Genomic DNA, 23,238 nt, shown 5'->3' on the forward strand with positions numbered 1-23,238 from the left:
GTTTAAGAGGGACCTGAAAAAGTCTAGATGAAAGTACTGATAACAGGATGAGAACCCAGTAGTTTCTAAAAGCAAGGCATACAAGTTTCAGAGCAAACCGGAAGTCAACTTAATACTTCTGAGAAGCCCTAGTGACAGCTGGTGACAAATTGTGATGATTGTAGCTTTTTTGTCACAAATAAACTACTTTTACATTTTGAACGTGGTCTTGGCTCCTTGTGCGATTTCAAAGTGCAGTGAAATACATTTTTAAAATGTAAATATATGCATCATTGAGAAAACCATAGCCTGATGGATAGTTCGTTGAGCTAGTAACACAATCATTATTCCGCTGTTCGGTGATTGATAGTTTACGATGGTCTGAGAAATGTTGTCTGAGGCAGAAGGTTAGAGGCACGCCGCCCTCCCTCTAAGACTGCGGTGCACACTCCCTTCCAATTGTTAAAATATACTTCCTGTTGAGACTCGAATAAATCTGCCCCGCGGTGGAATTCATCAAAGCTACTGTATGTCTTCCCCAATAAAAAATTAGTGAGAGACAAAATGGCTTCCACCACCGCTGCAATATTTCACTCAGGATCACTGCGGTTTATCACTTTAAGAGGTAAATACATGAGCAGATGTGTCGTGGCCCACCTCTCTCTCTCTAACAAATGTGCGCCGCATAATGACAGGCTGGCATTTCTGCTCTCTCCTGCGGGCAGAGCGCTTTTAAAAGTCTGCGTTATATAACAGGAGAGCAGACACAACGTTGGCGCTGATGATGGCCCTGTAAATACTGCCCCTCGGGCCGCTAAAGTCGCGGCCAACGTCCGCGCCCGTCGGGAGAAGGAAGAAACAAGAAGCTGTTAACTGTGGCCTCTCGGAACGGTAAGCACTTTGGAAGGAAGTGCCGGGGGCAGACGGCCGGGTCCGTTTAACGCGGGGAGGTCGTTTCGCCGCCCCGAGTTCAAATGAGCGGCGGGAGCAGAGCCGGTAATGCTGGCACGTCGAGATGCCGAAATCACACTTCGCCCCCGAAGACAAGCTGGGCCCTGTTTATCCACGCCGCACGACCAGAGCAAAGAGGAACGTTAGATACTGATTGACTGTAGACATCTCGCGCTGGTTATTTGTCTTGGGCAGACAGGGAAACTTTGTCACCTTCAAACCCCAAATAAAGAGGGTCAGATAGAAAAAAACATACACTGATACTTGATACTGTTGGTGAAGTTGGGAATGAGTCTTGGCAGCGCTGTTGAGCTGCGACGCTGGAGATTTTTGGCTGATGCAAGTTGGGCTCCCTGTCTTCTCGTCTTCCTGTCCTCCTGTTTTTGAGGAGGCAGACAGCAAACGTGTGGGAAACAAACAACGAGCCCGACCCATCCCCGCACATCCAAACTGTAACCTCACACGTGTTAAAGCATTAGCAGGATTTTTTTGTCGTTTTAATAACATATTTTGCCTTCCAGTTCTACTCTACAATCTTTCTGTCTAGTTATTCAACTCGTGAGCGCGCGCGCGCACACACACACACACACACACACACACACACACACACACACACACACATATCCTACGCTTGGCAGACCAGTGGTCCAGTTCTGTTTAGCATGTCTCTGGCAGTACATTTGCCAACTCACCACCATCAGGCAGCAGAGAGTCACACACCTGTCACCAGCAGGACTGGTCCAGTCTGTCTAGCACAGACTGTGGGGCAGGTCCTCCCAACACACAAGTGTTACGCAAGGAACAAAATGTTCCTCTCTGGCATGATGGGCCCCTCAGTCAGTGTTGATGGAAATACATGCGTTTGGAAATGTGTTCAGCAATAATAATTGTTGTTGATGATGCTTTTGACAGGTTTAGATAGTCTCAGCTTTACATGGTACCGATCAGACAGGTTAAGATCATCTCAGCTCTACATGGTACTGATCAGATGCCCAAGGCACCAACAGCAGCTGGTAACACATTCTGTTCATATCACTGAAAATGTTAATGACGTGTTAGCCAAAGCCGCCATCCCTGCGGTCTGTGTTCCTATTAAAGGGCCCTGCTCTGAGTGCTGTGTGTCGCACGAGAACCTCTTACACTGCGTGAGCACTCCCACATAAGATAGCAAACTGGGACTTGGTTTGTTTTGCTTTCCCGGGCTTGTTTGCCTACCTGTTCTCTCTCTCTCTCTCACACACACACACACACACACACACACATACGTATGCACCCTTATTAAAGCAGCTTGATGTAATTATAAATTCTTTATGTTCTGTTTTTCAAAGGACCTTCCCAATTAATGAGATGGCCTTTACAGGAAACCCCAGACTCCGTGAACGCACAAACCACTCAGGCTCAGACTGCGTCTGCACCACGGATGCCACAAGCGATCCTTCCTTTACAAATGAGAAGGAACCTTCCAGAACGTTCCTTTACCACACAGACAGGAAGACAAAAAACCAAGAGTCATCACAATCAACAGAGAAATTCAAGAACAGACGTTACAATGGTACTTGATTTAAGTGTTCGGGCGAGACCATCGCACTCATGGACAAGGCCGTAGACTCACAAGTGAACGAAGTCTGGGAAAGTAAACATTTAGAGCAATTTCGAGCATGGCTTCCAAAGACAAACACAAATCAACACAAATGAACACAAACAACAAAAAACATCATCAAATCCAGCTTTGCAAAGCCAACACAAGCAGGACCACATACAAATTAATCAAAGAGAAGAAAAAAAAAACAAAACGCAAAACAAATAACAGGACAGTACATATCGCTGAAGGACCTCTGAGATTAGGAATTTTAGCAACATGACATTTCTTCCAGTGACACACAAAAGTGACACAAAGAAGAAGACTGCTATGAAATCCATATTAAAATATGTATGGATAAAGTATGTATAAAAAACTGGATTCATGCTGGAGTTCACCAACTGGGGTTCACCAACATAAATATAAATGAGCAGTGAAGGCATTCTAACATATAAGAGCAGATTTCAAAGGGTGAGGCTGTTGCAGAAGGAAAGATGACCTCCAAAAAACAGATTCTGCTGTCATTGACATTTTGGGAGCAGCTGCTTACTGGAAGGAACAGTAAAAGTCAAGCGATGACCTGACTGTGACTATGTGACTATTTCAAGGTGACCCGAAATCACTTAACAACACAGGCTAGAGGCAGTGAGACTGACCAGAACTACAGGTTGTGAGACTGACCAGGACTACAGGCTGTGAGACTAACCAGGACTACAGGCTGTGAGACTAACCGGGACTACAGGCTGTGAGACTAACCAGGACTACAGGCTGTGAGACTGACCAGGACTACAGGCTGTGAGGTTGACCAGGACTTCAGGCTGTGAGGCTGACCAGGACTACAGGCTGTGAGGTTGACCAGGACTACAGGCTGTGAGGTTGACCAGGACTACAGGCTGTGAGGCTGACCAGGACTACAGGCTGTGAGGTTGACCAGGACTACAGGCTGTGAGGTTGACCAGGACTACAGGCTGTGAGACTGACCAGGACTACAGGCTGTGAGACTGACCAGGACTACAGGCTGTGAGACTGACCAGGACTACAGGCTGTGAGGTTGACCAGGACTTTGAGGTTAGCGTCTGCAGACCACATAGATAACCTCTGCTGTCCTATTGCCTACACCAGAATATGAACAAGCAGTGGTTCTTAAATCGGAACACAAAGCCCATTCTCACCATTGTTTTTGCCTTGTGTTGGTTCTGAATTTTGTAAACGTGCACATGCTCTAAAACGGTAAAAATTGTTCTATTACAGGCTAAACAGCTTTCATACTCTTGCAATGAGAGTGAGTTTGAGTGTGAATGGTGCCATTTCTACAATTTTATTTTGTGTGTGAGTCTGTGTGTGTGTGACTGAGTGTGCATCTACTGGTCACCTTATCATCTATATAGGTGAGTGTGCGGTGAGTGGTTGAAGTGACAGGTGCTAAGGTACAGACTTGGGACGAGTGTGAACTCAAACACTCTGGGGCCAGCCTGCGGCGTGAGAACGAACACAGGACTGATAGGCAGAGGAGTGAGAGAGAGCGAGAGAGAGAGAGAGAGAGATACAGAGAGGTGAGATAAAGAAGACAGAGATCTCATCAATTGAACTCCCCCCAGGGGAGGAGACCAACCCCCCCCCCTCCCCACTGCCAGCGTCCTCCTCTCCTCTGGGCATGCGGGCTGGAGACCGTGTCCAGGACTGAGACAGCTGGGCCCGCGGGGACGGCCTCTCCGCCGTGAGTTTCAGAGGCCGTCGGTATTTTTGGGACTCACCTGCAGGCAGCCGAGCCTTCTGGGCACAGCTCCCCCAACCCCAACCAACAACAACCCCCCATCCCACCCACCCACCCGCCCGCCTCCCACCAACCCTGCCTTGGGAGCTTGTGAGTCTGTGATCTTAAGCGAAACCTCCGCGTTCGCAGGCGGTCGATTAAACTAGGGGAGTTGTCTCCCGAGCCGGAGTCGGGCCTGTGGCCGGCCCGGCGGACACGGGCTCACGTGGAGGTGTCGCATTTGAATGGTTCTGATTCTGTGTGGGTCTTCCATGGGAGGGCCACCTGTCTCCTTATTCTTCGCAGTGGCACAGCAGAACTAAAGAGCAATGATAGCAAACATTTTAAACGGATCACGAAGTACAATTCAATACCTGATTACCTAATGCTGTTCACCAGGTCCAATTCAATACCTGATTACCTAATGCTGTTCACCAGGTCCAATTCAATACCTGATTACCTAATGCTGTTCACCAGGTCCCCCTCCACCTCCCAGCTAAGCTAAGCAGTCGGACTGCATGTGTGCAATTTCTAAAAACAAAGCTCACCAGAGCTCAAGATGCAAGACCACATGTTCCCCCCCCCCAGATCACAGCCTATAATTTCTGCACCAACCTCCCACCCCCGGGTCACAATGAAGCCTTTGTATATGTCAAACTAAACCAAAATTAGGCATGAAATGGACCAGAATTCATTGAGCCCAAAGCAGGCGGGGCAGCTTCCTTAGCTCTCCTCACGTCCTCCTTCTCTGTGGCTACATTCAGTTCCAAGTAAATGTCAGTTTAGTCCTCTTACTTCCATTTTTTTTTAACCAGCAGGACGCATGTGGTATTAAGATCCACTTCCTGTTTTACTGAGAGTTACTTAAGGCTGGGCCATCTCCCCGCAGTCTTCATTATTTAGTTATGCAGTCTGAAAGCCTGCCATCTCTCCGGGGACCTCAGCCCTGCGACCGTTTCGCTATACATACCCATGTTTATCTGCTGTTTTGTCTCTAAGGCCCACCGTCCCCAGTGGCATCTTCCCAAGTCCACGCGTACACAGAGCATTTTTAGAAACGTCTCTGCCCAGTGGCGCAGTGGTGTTGCATTTTGGAAGTAACAGGTTTTAGTGACAATTATTGGTCGATCAACAGTGGTGTAGAGCATGAATCTGACATGACGGAGAAAGAAAAACAGAAAGAAACAAAGAAACAAAGAAAGAAATTACAAAAACAATCAAGCATATCCTATCAAGGTTTTAAACTTCCATTCAATTCCCTTTATTATAATTACTTTGTTTGGATTTTTTTTAAACTGTCAAGAATGAAATGCAAACATTCTGCCTGCACAATCACGGACCCCCTGGAGAAGATCTGGGGCATCATTAAAAACTACAGAACTATTAAAAACCGAAACAGTAATAATTAACCTACTGTGATTGCAGAAATCCCCAGTCAACTGAACAAATCTTAAAAATCATGCTCAGAGTCACTATGAATCACTTTTTGTGACATCACAAAGTCTCCTCTGTTAGATTCTCCATATCAGCTCCAGGCAGCGTCTTCGTAATCTCCCGAATGTCTTATATAACCTTGTGTTTGGAGGAGATGCACACGCTTCGTAGTGAGAGTGGCTCACACGCTTTCCTAGACCTCATTCCAGTCTAAATATACACCCACCCATGTTTACTACAGAGCTAAATAATTCTTCAGAGGCTCAGTCTTAAATGAGCTGTACAAGTTAATGAGTCCAGGGTAAAATCACTAGTGTTTCATTAGTACCACCACTGTTAGATCAACTCCCACAAACACGGAACTAATATAAGTCAGTTCCCATGTTAGTGATCTGACTGTGTTACCACAAGTCAGGGTGGAACTGAATTATATCTTGTTATTTGACATCTGGTTGGTACACCAGTTCAGGTGTTTTTTTCACCCTTGAACAGGGTTTGGCTCATTGAATCCAACATTCCTAAACTTAAAACTCTTTAATATAGTCTGACATGAAACGTTATGATGGGCACTGCGGGGGGAGTATTTTCAGGCACGGTCTTCCTCCAAAACTTACTCCAAGAATCCATTAAAATCAAAAGTTCAAGACATTATATATATATAATCTGAATACTGTGCACAAAATATCATGCACATAAAGATTATTTAATATTTTTGGTCAAATACTGAAGTTAAAATTATGCCTCAGCTCCTCTTTTGCTTAAGGCTCTGCCACAGAATGAGGACTGGTGTGTGTTGGCAACGTGGCATATACTGAAATACTGAATACTTGGGAAGCTTGATAAATGGGGTCAGATCAACTGACTATGGGTCAGATCATAGAATATGGGTCAGATTGTAGGCTATGGGTCAGATCCTATGGGTCAGATCCACTGCACACAGAGTAGTGTTTCTGTATGTTTATGTTGTTCATATAAATAACTAAGTGACCTCACAAACAATATCTCCTCCTTCTTTCTCATTAGCAAGAACCACCATGAGTTCAGGAACTCTGTGTGCACTGGATATTACGTCTGTATCTCATGTGTTTACTAATTTAGGAATTTCCTGTTGTTTAGTTCTTATATCCAAGTAACCCCTTCTTAATGTGTCATCAGTTATTGATATCTGGATACTGTCATTAGTTTTGTCTGGCTTGTCTTTGTTCGATATGTTTTTGTTTGTTCTAATAATAAACCACGTTAATATTCGCACTTCTGTACGACTTTGCACGACCCCTTGTGATAGTGTCAAATGCGTCACTGAAGGTTGCAACAGGTGTCACTGTGCGCATCCCTAGGTTACGTAACAGAGCGAAGAATATAATACCCCACAAAATAAGTAAAGAAATTCATATTTTTAAAAGATTTTTAAAACTCATGGTAATAATTGCACAGACACTCCTTGGGCTCAGCAAGGGTTTCCCCATGAGAAAGAGAGAATGAATCACTGGCACATCCGGAACGAACAGAATGTATTAATACATCCTGGAAACGCAGTTGCTGGCGTGAAGGAGGGTCCCGTGTCCCGGATGTAACAGACAAGCTTGTAGGTTTCCGTCAGTGGGCCGTTACATTCACGGGAGACGTATGAATCTCATACAAAGCTCAAACAAAGTTGACATGAAGTTAAGAAGAAGTTACGCATGGTTTGCATCTGTCTTGACCTTTCTAAAACACACTTCTGCAGCAGGCGTCTCTCCACTGTTTCTCGCATTCTGTTTCTTTTTTTACTGTCAGGGTCCTGGCAGCTGTGCAGACTGCCGGTCCCTCTGCAGAGATGCGTAGAGCAGAGCTTTTGCATTGCAAATGGAAGCGTGTGATTTGTTTGACTGTTCCCTCTGTGATATCGAGGAGGTTTACGAGAGCTGCTAAACTACACTCGTCTGTCTTGAGTAGAACACAGAATGTAGATTGTGTTTGTTGAGATGTGATTAGTATTCGTGTTTCCAGACAAGTCTGCCCATGCTGTTTGCATGTTAAACCATCTTCTAATTTGTGTTTTGAAAATCTCTGGTAATGTAATTTCATTTTTGTTATTTTCACCCCAATAAACAAGCATTGAAACTAGGGTTGCTTATTACTAATTGATGATTAATTGCAGTTACAATATTAGTTAATCAAGAATCTAAAATTAAATTATGCAGCTCAGCAATTTTCAGTCTCATGCAAGACTTGTATCAACATGAGTTTTGGTTCCATCGTAATATACCGGTACATTCTACACAAATGGGTGGACTGTAAGAGAGCTTGTATGGCAAAGTTAACTTAACATTTACATATTCAGCATATGCTTATCCAGAGAAACTTACATATTCATGAGCTCAGCATGCGTTCTCCCTGGGAATCAAACCCAGCACCTTGGTGTTATTGTACCCTGGCAATCAAATCCATGATGTTGATGTTACTGGACCCTGGGAATCAAACCCATGACATTGATGTTACTAGACCCTTGCTCTACATGCTCTTCAGTTGCATGGTGAAGAACTCTCCACAGAAGATGCATATAGCTAGTGTGTAGCTGACATCGCTGAGTTGCTGGTGGAGGTCATTAGGCTTGTCAGTAGGTGGACTCGTGCATTTCAGTTTGACTTTGATTCTGTGCTGCCAAGACAAGACAGAGAGTCTAAAATCTAAGTTTTCAAGATGCTGACACTATACAGCCTACGTCATTTGTGAATTTTTCATTCCTTCATACAGGACTTTATTTCATTTATGTGTAAATATGCTCCGTCAATCTTTATGTTTGATTGAGGGGATACATTCTGTAAATAATGTGTTGTAAATAATCAATAAATGTTTGTTCACGTTATCTACTATCTGACAAGAAAATTCATTTACATTTGAACACCCAGTTGAAACCAATAGAAATATGATGGACAAACCGATGTCATTTAATAGGTGAGACCATTTATAATCCCATTGTCTGGTTCCTTTGGGAGATCTTGAATTGTGGATTTGGGCCAATTTGTGCTGTGTGCTGTTTTCAGAAAACTGAGATATACAGGATGGCTGTGAGCCTAGCTCAAATTGGATGGACAAAATACTTACTTCTGGAATGTTGGGCAGGTCACGAGTCAGAGAGAGAGAGAGAGAGAGAGAGAGAGAGAACCATGACTCATGTACTTCACCCCAGCAGGTCTGATAAACGAACCCATCGACTCATTACTTTCCCCCACCACCAGTTTCTCTCTCTCTGGATCCAGATCATTGAGAAACAAACACCATTACCTTTCCCTAACACTGCAGCATCTGATAAACACCATTACCTTTCCCTAACACTGCAGCCTCTGATAAACACTATTAGCTCTGTTGGGTAAACCCCACAACACAGGAGAAAACACAATGCCTTTAGCCCCCTCAAACAGTTGGACGATAAACACTGCCATTACATAAACAGCAAATATATTGATTTTATGCCCCCAGTTATGGTTATGCTACTTGTAAAAAACACACTGACAACTGCAGGTTTAGCAAACATAATTAGTCTCTCTTAGGTAAACACAGTTTACTTAATTTCACAATAGTGGCCACATATGCTTGCAAAAAACAGTGCCAGCATCTAGCTTTGTTACTTCACACATACGCCACTATGTCTGAACCCACAGATTTGACTGTTGGTAATTTGTAAAGCAGTTATGCTGAATCCTTTTTGTGGGAATTCGCAGGGTAAGGCAGCAACAGGAAAGGCTGATTTGAAACGTGAACCAGTGTGAACAGAAATGAGCAGAACTGCAGAAAGGAGCTTCAGGTGGAATACCAGCATATACCAGAAGATCACTCCATTAAGGAGCTTCAGGTGGAATACCAGCATATACCAGAAGATCACTCCATTAAGGAGCTTCAGGAGGAATACCAGCGTATACCAGAAGATCACTCCATTAAGGAGCTTCAGGTGGAATACCAGCGTATACCAGAAGATCACTCCATTAAGGAGCTTCAGGAGGAATACCAGCGTATACCAGAAGATCACTCCATTAAGGAGCTTCAGGTGGAATACCAGCGTATACCAGAAGATCACTCCATTAAGGAGCTTCAGGTGGAATACCAGCATATACCAGAAGATCACTCCATTAAGGAGCTTCAGGTGGAATACCAGCGTATACCAGAAGATCACTCCATTAAGGAGCTTCAGGTGGAATACCAGCATATACCAGAAGATCACTCCATTAAGGAGCTTCAGGTGGAATACCAGCATATACCAGAAGATCACTCCATTAAGGAGCTTCAGGAGGAATACCAGCGTATACCAGAAGATCACTCCATTAAGGAGCTTCAGGTGGAATACCAGCGTATACCAGAAGATCACTCCATTAAGGAGCTTCAGGAGGAATACCAGCGTATACCAGAAGATCACTCCATTAAGGAGCTTCAGGTGGAATACCAGCGTATACCAGAAGATCACTCCATTAAGGAGCTTCAGGTGGAATACCAGCATATACCAGAAGATCACTCCATTAAGGAGCTTCAGGTGGAATACCAGCGTATACCAGAAGATCACTCCATTAAGGAGCTTCAGGTGGAATACCAGCATATACCAGAAGATCACTCCATTAAGGAGCTTCAGGTGGAATACCAGCATATACCAGAAGATCACTCCATTAAGGAGCTTCAGGTGGAATACCAGCATATACCAGAAGATCACTCCATTAAGGAGCTTCAGGTGGAATACCAGCGTATACCAGAAGATCACTCCATTAAGGAGCTTCAGGTGGAATACCAGCATATACCAGAAGATCACTCCATTAAGGAGCTTCAGGTGGAATACCAGCATATACCAGAAGATCACTCCATTAAGGAGCTTCAGGTGGAATACCAGCATATACCAGAAGATCACTCCATTAAGGAGCTTCAGGTGGAATACCAGCATATACCAGAAGATCACTCCATTAAGGAGCTTCAGGTGGAATACCAGCATATACCAGAAGATCACTCCATTAAGGAGCTTCAGGTGGAATACCAGCGTATACCAGAAGATCACTCCATTAAGGAGCTTCAGGTGGAATACCAGCGTATACCAGAAGATCACTCCATTAAGGAGCTTCAGGAGGAATACCAGCGTATACCAGAAGATCACTCCATTAAGGAGCTTCAGGTGGAATACCAGCGTATACCAGAAGATCACTCCATTAAGGAGCTTCAGGTGGAATACCAGCGTATACCAGAAGATCACTCCATTAAGGAGCTTCAGGTGGAATACCAGCGTATACCAGAAGATCACTCCATTAAGGAGCTTCAGGTGGAATACCAGCGTATACCAGAAGATCACTCCATTAAGGAGCTTCAGGTGGAATACCAGCATATACCAGAAGATCACTCCATTAAGGAGCTTCAGGTGGAATACCAGCGTATACCAGAAGATCACTCCATTAAGGAGCTTCAGGAGGAATACCAGCGTATACCAGAAGATCACTCCATTAAGGAGCTTCAGGTGGAATACCAGCGTATACCAGAAGATCACTCCATTAAGGAGCTTCAGGTGGAATACCAGCGTATACCAGAAGATCACTCCATTAAGCATCGCCCTGAACCAGATCACGACATCTATCATCCATCACGACCGCTATCATGACAGACCTTGTGAACCTGCAGATGCCGTGCAAGTTAATAAGTAAACTGGGTGTCACTGACACAGATGCGTTCAAGATTCCTGCGGAGCCGTTTGAGTCTCTCGGTCAGAACGCGGGTAGCGGCGTCTGTGATGAGATATGAGCAAAGGCCTCTGGCCGCCTGCTGCAATAATGGCGCATCATTACCGGAGCCGGTCTTCACACGCACTGGCCCCGGTGATCACAGATGTCTGTCCTACGCGTTTGAGTGCCCTGCCGCTCTGCAGGAGAAACCTCACGCCATGCCAACAGCACAGTTCACGCAGGAGAAACCTCACGCCATGCCAACAGCACAGTTCACACAGGTGTCCGCGTATTCTTCTCTTAGACTCTGCGGGAGCTCCAGGGTGGACACGGCACGCCCACAGGTCGGGGGTGGGGGTGGGGGTGAGGTGGAGGGTGGAGAAGGTCTGGACGTTCAGGCTGCTGCAGGCTGTGTGTCAGGACTGGTGCGTGGGGCGGTGCCGTCAGACCCTCAAGCCTCTGGGCAGAAGAACGCTGTTGTTCCATAGATATTCTATATCCTGAAAAAGCTGGGGCTATTTTATATGCATATGTAAAAGTAAGTTGTTTTAAAATAGATGATTTCATTTACGTGATCTCAGCACCTTGTGAAACCTGATCTGACATGAAGCAACTTGTCAATGATGCAAGGACGAAGACAATTCTGGCGCCCAAGAAAACTTGTTATGAAAATAACTCCTACCTCTCATCGTACTATACCACACATACATACTATACATACTAACTATACTGCACATGCATACTATACATACTAATACTGATATATACTAATATATACTGCCTAACCTGGTGACAGAACCTGATCTGGCCTCATGTACTGAATATGAGAGTCTCAGTAGTCAGCAGCAAATGCAAATGAATGACTGCCTTCTACTTTCCAACTGATCTTTCATGTGTGCAATATGATAGATTAAATTTCTATAAATGCAGGTAAAAGCAATCTGTGGTAGATTATATTTAAATATATTTGCATCTTAAGGGTTAAATTTCCATAGTAAATCATTACCATGCTGGTGCATGGTTGTTACACGTATAAAATGTGATATACAAGTTGATACTTCTGGATTTGCCAGTCTGGCCATAAACGAAGCATTTTTATTTTTTCACCTCCTGCATTGTGGAGGTCTTGGTGTGCGGGTTGAGCTGGCCCACAGGCACTCTGCTGGGAACATCTCCAGAGCTTGCTTTTCTTCTGGAGTAGCATTTAATAGCCACAAACCAGATTTCATTTGCACAACATCCTCGTAAGCCGGCTAAGACCCTTTCCACCTCATTACTCCAGCTGTGCTGAGCCATCGTTGACGGAACACTTCATGTGACCATCAACGTGAGAACCACTATGCCCAGTGGCAGTAAAGAGGGGACATTTGAATTTGAAGTCATAGGCCAAGGACTTGTACAGCCAATTTTGATAATGCAAAATTTATGGGATATTCCCACCGATCCTCAAAGGATAACCCATATGAACATCTTCATTTCCTAACAGTTTCACCACTGCAATACACAGCAAAAATGTATAAGTGCCATTGTCTACATCTTTTGAACCTTTTAAATATGACGACATTGAGTGCTGAAAGTTGCTTTTGTTGATTTATATATAAGTTTTAACTGCCCAGTAAATGTCCTTCCCAGTTTTAAGTCTTTAGAAAATTCAATGCCAAGGTCACTCTTGGTTCTAAAGTCCTCAATTTTGACACTGTCATGAACCTGCACAGTAGCTGTCATGGGTAAATGAAGAAAGAGAGACACAGAGGGAGATGGACTAGACAGGACGGCCATGGGGAAAGACAGTGAAAGACTAATAGGAGTAATTATCATACATCAGAAATATACTTCCCTAATGCCTTCTGTTCCACACTCCATTAAACATGTGATGTGTGTGTCAATTATGCGCAAATCAAATGATATTCAAATATGCCAGCCAACAGGTAAAGTTGGAGTTAATTTCTGAGTTATTAAACCCTTCACATACCATTACTTTGCTTAACATATCTCCTCTTTTTATAAACCAGCATCCATAATTGCTTATGTTAAGTTACACAAAAGCTGAAGTGTGTGTGTGTGTGTGTGTGTGTGTGTGTGTGTGTGTGTGTGTGTGTGTGTGTGTGTGTGTGTGTGTTTGGGAGGTATGGGAAGAGGTTACACTGCATACTCAGGTGAAAATCTGTTAAGTTTGTGTTGATTGGTTTCAGGTTTGGTGTACAACGATTGACAACAGCCTTCTACCTCCCTTCTGTGCAGAAATGTGAAGAAAGCCCGCCTTTGTAAATGGTGGGCAGATTGCACTTTTGAGAATATATGGGTCTACATTTGCCAAACACTCACCTAGCTTTTTACAGCATTTCTGCCTTGTGTCTGGCTGTGCACTGTGGTCAAGCCCCTTTGCCATGTCCTTGTTTTGTAACCCAAACTTGAACCACATCTTTTTGCCATTCAAAGGAATTCAGTACAACTGGTTTCAGATCAGATATAAACAGTAATTTTCCCCACAGATTAAAAAGATGCTCGGGCCCTTTAGTATGAGGCCTTCTGTTGTATTACACACTCAGCCTCAATGATTATTATTATTATTCTTTTTTTCGCCAAGCACTCCAACAGTGTGATAAAGTGAAGAGAAATCAATGAAGACCCTACACCACCATCGTTACTGTCTCCCCACAGCTGCTATTATTATTGTTGCTATTAGTCACACACTCCGTCTTAATAATGCAACGCAGAATGAAAAGCCGTGCTGTGTCTAATGAAGGAGCGTTAAAGAAACGGGAGACTTCGCGGTGGACCATAAAGATGCCAGCCAAAGCTGCCACAAAGACAGCGCCAGCACGTGGGATTGAAACAACGCGTTGGGACAATTTATGGGATTAATTTACCACATCTAAGGAATAATCTCCTCATCAATCTCTCGGCGCTCTTTAACTCGAATTTCTCTCTCGGCTTTGTGCCTTGTGCCACAACTTTCTCTTGATCACTGGAACGTTTCCTGTACTCACAGAGGTAGAGGTTTAGCCTCAGGTGGCCTGCGTCGACCGCTTGCTTTTGATTCGTTCATTTCGCACGTGACTCTCAGTGCCCCCGGACATGCAGAAGTCACACTTCTTTGACCCCGCCCTCCGTCTCACCCTCTCACCCCACGACGGGGTGTGAAGAGACTGGCAGTCCCTTCAGCCGACGTGTGGGTCTGTTTGAAGGCTCGTGTGGCCCGCGAGGACGCCCACTCACAGCTGTCCGTGGAGCTGAAAGCTGTCATCAGGAGCTGCTGAGACACCACCACCACCACCACCACCCCCCCCCCCCCCCCCCCATGCTGTAGCTATGAAAAGGGTTTTCAAGGGCCTGAAGTGTAGCTGGGCTCGTGAGGCAGTGATGAGACATGAAGCCCTGACGCCTCAGTGGATCTCATGGGGGGGTGTTTCCACAAGGAATCCTGGGACAACAGCAGTTTCACACTATGCATCTGTCTGCATCTATCTATCTGGAGCGTTCCATCAGGTAATGGGGTACTGAGCGGTTCAAACACATGACAAATGCTCCAGCCAAGTGTTTCTGAACATGAGAGTCAACGCTGCTGCTGTCAGGCTGAAAAAGGAGTACCAGGCTTCCGAAACAGGCTTCAGTAGCAAAAGTCACTGGCACATGAATCCAAAGGGTGTAGCCAAAAGAGGAATCAGGGACAGGAAAACGATGAGACGCTGTTATAAACAGCATAAACTGGGATAGCAAACCATTGGAGCAGGAACACTAGGGCCATGTACACAAATGTGATGACAGGGCTGGTGAATGGATACCCATTAGTTATATCAGGGAGACTGACAAGCGGATGGGTGGTTAAACAGACCAAGGCATATAACCAGGAAAGGAGCAAAATAGTTCTGTGCTTAATACATGAGTGAGGCTGGTCTCGAAGCTGCAGAGTTGATGGATTCTGATTGGTGTGTGGTCTGGGGGCGGGGCACGGTGGGTAGAGAAGGGCGTGTCATGTACCAATGAGCACACTGACCTTCAGGCTTATTATTCCAAGCAGGAATGTCCCTCCTCTGTACCTGACACCTGACTACAGGCTGCATCTGACTCCCAGCACGTATCACTTGATTTCAGAGGAACCGATGGGAAGAATCTCATGCCCCGACACAAACACCTCTGGGACATAATGCAAGAAAGCAATTACTCATCAGAAAGAAGACGCAGAAAATTAAACGACAGAAAAACTTTACTAAAGACCAAAGACTTTACTAAAGTGGGAGCATGTAAAGTCTCGTGAGACTTTACACCGTTGAGTGTTGAGGAGTTTTGCTGCCACTGCCACTTTGCTGATGCAAGTTTTGTATTTGTTGTTTAGTTTTCCATTTCAAGCCTAATTAGAGAACCTAGTAGGCCGTTGTTGGGCTAGAACAACCATAGATAAATAACAGATTGGCAAGACACCTAAGAAAGCAATATCTACCATATGCTATCTTGGTTAACTCAAAGGTTGCCTGCAATCTGTAATCTGAAGGAGGCGTTCATAAGATCCTTCTTGCTACTGCTATTCAGCTGCTGCAGGTTTACAACCCACTCAAGAAGAGTATAAGTAATTCTGAATAAACCACTCTCTACGGCCAGACTTAGAACTGTGCAGCCCAAAACAAACAAAAAAACGTGGCTACAGAGAAGCCGGATTTCCTACGATCTGAAACGCCACCTCCTACACGTGGCAAGTGAGCAGTTTATCGAAACGTGCGTGGGTTGTTCGTGGGCGGTTTGTGGGCTGTTCGTAGGCTGTTTGTGGGTGGTTCGTGGGCTGTTCGTGGGCTGTTCGTGGGCGGTTTGTGGGCTGTTCGTGGGCTGTGCGTGGGCTGTTTGTGGGCGGTTCGTGGGCTGTTCGTGGGCTGTTCGTGGGCTGTTCGTGGGCGGTTCGTGGGCGGTTCGTGGGTGGTTCGTGGGCTGTTCGTGGGCTGTTTGTGGGCTGTTCGTGGGCTGTGTGTGGGCTGTTTGTGGGTGGTTCGTGGGCTGTTCGTGGGCTGTTCGTGGGCGGTTCGTGGGCGGTTCGTGGGCTGTGCGTGGGCTGTTTGTGGGCTGTGCGTGGGCGGTTCGTGGGTAGGGTTTGAGTAGATTTAAATGCATGCTCTGACAGAACGCTTCAGTACATGTCTGTTGGGCTGGATGTCCGTTCTTAGAGCGCTGAAATAAAAAAGGAGCGATTTCTTTTGGTTGTTTGCTTGTTTATGCATGCATGTGTTTTTTAAACTAGATAAAATCCTGTTTGTTAAAGAAAGACAGAGAAGTAGGCAAAGAGGGCGACGGAGAGATAACGGTGCAAACACAACTTGTGGCCCAACCTCCTTCACAGTGTTCATTACTTACCAGTGTGGAAGCAATTACCAAAACACAATTACTCACAGACATGCTTGTGCAAAGTTGATAAAGCCTAAACATTTTTGTGGGTGCAGAGACTCATCAAATGTCCTTGGTATTCAGTATTCAGTCCCATGCAGGGATGCTGTAAACACACCTATTGGTGAGAAATAAATGCATCTCTTACCTGAAGACAAAGCAAAGGTTAGTTTCAAGGCAGGCCTTGAATCTTTAAGTGAAATCATGGTTTACTTCTCGTGATTAATGAAATAAAATGCTATCCATTTAACAGTAATCCAAATGACTTAAATGTCTGGAGTGTGAATAAAGTGACATTTGATATCTTCTTGCATAGGACGAAGGGACTTGATAAACTTATGTGCTTTATTTGTTTAAAAGAAAGTTAGCAAATAATTCTAATACTACTATGAAGCTTTAAAATCCTTGGTTGCCAACATATTCATCTGATTTCTTGCAAAAAACTATAAATCAAACAATGCAAAGTATAAATATTGATTGAAGTGTTACACCAGACTTCAACTTGACACATACCAATTTAGTGAGCTTCTTTAGCGAGTCATTTTTCAATACCACACGCGTATTAGAGTCCCAGTGCAAAGACTTTTACAAACAAGAGAAAATGTGGCAATTTGATCTTTTCTTCAATATCAGTGTGTTTTGTGTGTTTTTCAAAGGTTCACAAGCAATTGTCAGATACATCCATAAAGTCAGGACATTCCAACAGGAGATCCATATTCCTGTGGCGTAAGAGAACTCGTGGAGTGTATCAGAAGCAACGATAACTGAAAAAAGAGAAGGTTTACTACAATTAGGAGTGAGGTGTTGTGGACAGGTAGAGCTGCAGGCCTTGCTTTAGTACAACCTGATAGACCGGCAAGCTGATTTGATCTCAGTCTGTGCAGTATTTCCAGTATTTAACAAATGCTGTAGAGGGTCAAATTAACATTTACATCTATAAGTCAACTACAGCTGTAACTATTAATTCAGCTGAATACAAATAAACACTTTAAGGGTTATTGGAGAGTTGGCAGTGTACATGCATGCACGTAAGTACATCGTGTGTATTTATTTGCGTGTGTGTGTGTGTGTGTGTAGTCACGTAGCATCCTGCCCCTTCCCTCCACGTGAGATGAACCTCTGGACGGGCCCCACACCTACACTGCTGCACTCCCTCCCTCTGGAGCCGTGGGAGTTCAGGAGGAAACACCGCATAAATCACAGGAGCAGATCAGCAGCAAACTACCACCACAGGTATCCAGGCTGTGCGGGTCACGCGGGCTTCTCGAGCAGTGGGGTGGACGGGTCACGTGAGATTTTCAAGCAGTGGGGTGGGTGGGTCACGTGGTCTTTTTGAGCAGTGGGGTGGACAGATAACGTGGGCATTTACAGCAGCAGGGTGGAGAGGTTCACGTGAGCTTCACAATCAATGGAGTGAATGGATCACGTGGGCTTCTTGAGCAGCAGGGTGGACAGGTCAAGTGAGGTTTCACAGGCAGCTCCTTCTGGTTTTTTAAAGTAATTCTGATTGTATGCTCCATGGAAGAGGGCTAGGGGTTCTGCCTCTGTACAGTCTTGAGACACTTATGCCATGTTCGCCTACACTTTAGCAGAGCAAGTTTAATCTATCACAGATAAAAATAATAAAGTTGAGAGATGAAACCTCTTTGTATGATTAAAAAAATAAGGAGAATAAAATCAGATTCTACAAACAAATTTTCACCCACGTTTTGTAGCATGGCACAAAGCCTCACAGCCTCAATCTCATTTAGACCTCGTGAGCATGTCTTCAACATTGCAAAACTTTTTGATTGCTTGTTTGTATATTTGCTTGTTTGGAGGAGAAGACATCTGCTAATGGAGGTGTATGATTTGCCTGCCATTATTTACAAGGTCAGCCCACAATTTGGAACGTTCCTGTGGAGTTCCTGCGGAGAACCTGTGGAGTTTCATGGGAGTTCCAGCAAAGCTACAATAAATATGGCCAGAATAAATGAATAGCATAATATCTAGGTTTGATATGCCACTAAAGACTGAAATGATAGCCTTGGAAATGCATGTGTTTCAGAAAAGCCAGACATCGCCAGCAGAACTCCTGTTTCGAACAGGTGGACACGCCCTACCACGGCTCACCAAATGTATCAGCTCCCTACACAATCTTGCAAAGTTTGGCCCAAGCTAAGCTGTACCATGATTAACAGACAAAGTTATAGATGTAGTTCATTTATTATATTTTATTTCAAGTAAGGCTGGTGACCAGTAAACTTGACTTGTTTGGCTGTGCTAGTAAGCATACAAGTAGACCCAAATGTAGATCAATAGAAGAAGAAACAATTTATGCAGGTGTGATTTTCTGTTTTAAAGTTGCTACTGATTAGCAGAGTTAGTCCTGCTTTGCATCAATCTGGTAGTTCTATTTCAGTAGAATAACAGTATTCTCCAGTTCGAGGAACCACTGCATGGTACAAGCAGGTCTTGGTTGGCATGCCATGAGAATTGGTGCACTCCAAGCAAAAGCAATGTACTGCAGGATCAATTTTACTTTACAAATCCCTCACTAAAAGTGCCCCCAATAGGCTGCCTGTGTTTAACCCAGCATTAAAGTGGATGGGTGTGCCTTTTAAAACACAGTCATCATACAACTAGACTTTGAACGCAACAAGACAAGTTATCTTCAAATAAGTGATTACTTAGACACAGATCTCTATTTCAAACCATAGTGTGTTTTTTAGGCTTGCATGGTGATTTAGTGCCTTCTTTTATGTTTCTAGGGTACACATTATGGATGGTCAAGCACATTTATTAAAATCAAAAACATAATTAGAGATATTAAAGTCTACTGCCCTCTCTGCACAAAACCCAAACACAACAACCAAAGTATGGTCAATTTTAACAATTGACATAGCACCAATCCAGATCATACTTTGAAGACTGACACAAACACCCATACACACACACATACTCACACCATATAATATGGTTAGTCAACAGAAAAGACCTATTGTCGAAACTCGTAGCTATATCCAAGATTGCTTTTCATTTAAATTCTTACCTGTTAATGCAAATGGTCATAACACCACAAGTATATGAGTGAGGCTTGAATACATGTATATGAATTGAGATTTTTACAGATTTACCTGCTGTTTAGGCATTGTTGAGAATTACGGACATTTACCACACCATATCATTACTCACCAAGATGACAAATTAGCCATCCTGTGAGTCAACAAATGACCCCTATATTATTGTCAAATGTGATTTCTATGACTTTTTGTTCTTTGACGTCCAGGAAAGGTTGGACGTACAGCCTCCTCTTTCAACCTATACTCAAATATTATGGCGTTAATGGTGCTCCATAACAACGCTTCCAACTGCCAACGACTGAGCACTGAGCTTTCACGCTTAAGTCAACTGAAGTGATTAACTCAGTGGATATTTGACACACGGAAATAATACCCTATGATAAATTTGGAACTCTCATTTTTACTTCATGGCTGCTTTGCGCTACCAAATAAGCATGATGGCTGAGCCCCAAAGACCTTCGTTTCTACTGAAATTTAACTTGTGACAGAAAATCATGTTTTCCCGGACAAGACGTCTGATTACGCCGCGCGCCTGTCATCAAAGTGTCCGCGCCGCTTTAAATCAATGTGCGGCACTCTAGCACCACCTGTCGTCCGCCCGCGGAAGCGCAGTTCGCATCCGAATAAAACACACACGACAGGCCCCCTAGATCTCATAAGTGCATTTGAGTGCTGACAGTAAAGTCGCCGACGCAAATGAATTACGAGATAACGGTCCAAAAGTCAAGGTATCCTTCCTCGAGCAATCTCGCCACATGGTATAAGTCACCTCTCGGCTTTCTCTACAATGATTTATCTACAAATGGAGCAGAAGCTAGATGCAGTATGTCGTGAGACCCCAGTAAAAGGCTATGCAATCTGATCTGGTGAATCCTTACCTTGTTTATTTCTTATAAAATAATTTACAAAATAATAATAATAACGCTACATTTATATATATGCTTTTCAATAACCCAAAGACTCAAAATATGGAGAATTACACAAAAAAACAGCAACCAAAAACATAAGAGAATAGAAATCGGGCAAGAACAGACACAGAGCACAAAAACAAATCGAGTAGATGAAGTGAGGAGAGAGAAACCTTCCCTGACATGGAGGTGCAGTGTTTGAAACATACCCCCAAAACGCGTAAATGTCTCTTCTTCCAGAATATGAAGAAGTCCTTATCAAGAAAATGTCTAAGAAGTGTAAGGCTTACTTGTCAAGTTGTAATAAACATTTCACAACATGAGACAAATTCACTGATCGCATCATTAACCATTTCCAAATGGACCACAGTTCTGTACAGTCTAAACATACAAACACAAAACGCTTTAGTAGTAACCAATACAATTCTCACGCATTTTATACAGAACATTTGCCAGGGGAGATATAACTATTAACTAATCCTAGTGCCACGTTCATGTAAACGCATATAGTGTACAAACGTCCACATATAATCAGCACATCGCCGCGTATTCCCCAGTAAACACTCGCATTTGTGTATTTTCCTGAGAAGAACGTGTCTCAACTCCCAAATACCGACCAAGAAACCCTCCAGCGCCTGCCAAGCGTTGATCCATCACATCCCTCTTTCCCCACGACCACGACCCAAAGACACGGAGCCGGAACTCGTGCAGGAGCGCAACGTGTCCCGTTTAAACACGCACATCTCACCTTGACTGCCGCACACCAGCAATCCGAGCACACACACGGCGATCGGGACCATCTTCGGCGGCTTCTCGTCGGACTGCACGAACAGCCTCTTGCGGTGTCGGCAAGTTGATCTCTCGGAACCGACGTGGGGGCGCGCGCGCTCTCAGTGCAACCGTGGACCTGTTCCGTGCGCGCTCGAGCCGCGGGCTCCTCCGTATTTACCGAGCAGCGCGAGACTCCCTCCTCAATGCAGCACGGAAGGAGACACGCTGCGAGGTGTTCGCGCAAATCCGGACGGGTTCAGAGACATTACTTGTGACACATAAGGGAACCGGTACTGATTTAATTCTAGTTATCGGCCAGCAGGACTGCGCTAGGAGAAACCAAATACGTTAATAACCTGTGCGTGGAAGTGCATCGCCAGCCTATAAAGTTGTGTGCACGACAGGTGCTCTGCTCGAGCGAGTATGGTTACTGTGTTGCGGCGTGTCCCAGTATGATCCCAGTAATGGTGCGACTGGCTACGAGAGGCTCCGCGCGCGCATTAATACGCGTGGTTGGGGTTAAAAAAACGCGCTCGTTTGCGCGTGGGCAGCGCGAGCGAGGCGACGGCGTCGCTGTCTCGTTATTTTTGATTTATCAAAAAATATCAAAACCGATGTAGAAGTTTATCACACGGACTGTGTAGTTGGATGAGAAGATCAGTGTGCGGGAAGAAACCAATAAAAGGAGCGAATTGTAGTCGATCAAGTTGCCTTCTTGTGCAGCTCTAACCTGTCGTAGCTTTATTATATGTGCATCCAACAGTGATCTTTCTACAGCAGGCTCAACAAAGTCTTAACAAGGTTGTCCCCATAAAATAATTTTCATTTGAAAACAGTGAAGAGGGGATTAAAATACTTTAAAATACATGTTTCTGTTCTCATGCTCTCATTTGCTCTACCCCAGTTAGTTATCCGTTTTGTCCTTATGTCGTTTTTGGGGGGACAACCTAACTGCCTATTCATGAAGGGACGCTAAACATTCAATAGATCAAAGTATCTTTTGAAGCAAATTTTAGAAACGGTTATGCAAGGCTCTTGGGCAATTCATTAACTGTAAGTACAATGAAATTCTTTGTAAACACATAAAAACTAAAGACAAACATTAGTTACTTTATCTAGTCCAGCCTTTGGTGTGGAGACCCAATCTAGACTTTGGGTTCATAAATTCAAATTGTGTTTCCTTCACAGTGTATGCTGATAGTCTACACATCCCCAATACACAACCTGACCAAGTTCCAGCAGTTTCAAGGGCATAACAAACAGAAGCTGTGTTTGCATACATGACATTGACTACTGAACCTCAGGCACTTTCCATTTTATAGATAATCATATGAATGTAACTTATGCTGGACACTGTTTAAGTGTCTTACATGGGGTCCTGCCTAAGGGAAGCAATTAGCAGGTCAATATGCATTTCCTGGTTTTGCTAATATGTGAGGATGCCAAATATTCCAAAAATGTGTAAAATTATCTGTGCCGTCTCTAGATTAGGCAGCTGCAAATTTTTACCGTTTTGGTTGTCCTCTGGTTTTAAATTGCATGCAGAAAATCCAAAACAGGAACTTTTTAAAGAAAGATCTGTAACATTCTGCTGCTAATGCAAAGTGATTCAAATTAGGCGGCATATGTGTGTGTTCTACCTTCAAGCCTCTGTCTCAGCTCCAGTTTGGCCTTTCCCACCGACCCACTGGTTTAACTGGGGAAAATACACTCCCCTAATGGCCATAGAAGAATTTCTTTGCAGTTTCTTGACATGATATTA

General features: G+C 44.2%; 1 protein-coding gene across 3 annotated transcripts in view; it reads right to left on the reverse strand.

The window, feature by feature from the left end:
- The window catches only part of ncam2a (neural cell adhesion molecule 2a), a 191,037-nt gene extending 169,066 nt beyond the window's left edge, over nt 1-21,971 (reverse strand). For 2 of the 3 annotated variants that reach the window (XM_076983123.1, XM_076983122.1), the window contains exon 1: nt 21,454-21,968. In XM_076983123.1, coding sequence (XP_076839238.1) covers nt 21,454-21,505 — 52 coding nt within the window. In that variant the 5' untranslated portion in view covers nt 21,506-21,968. Of the gene's footprint in view, nt 1-21,453 lie in introns of all 3 variants that reach the window. The other variant, XM_076983124.1, reaches the window with a different exon arrangement.
- Nucleotides 21,972-23,238: the final 1,267 nt, after the last annotated feature.

This window comes from Brachyhypopomus gauderio, chromosome 20 (genome assembly GCF_052324685.1).
Source record: "Brachyhypopomus gauderio isolate BG-103 chromosome 20, BGAUD_0.2, whole genome shotgun sequence".
NCBI lineage: Eukaryota > Metazoa > Chordata > Actinopteri > Gymnotiformes > Hypopomidae > Brachyhypopomus > Brachyhypopomus gauderio.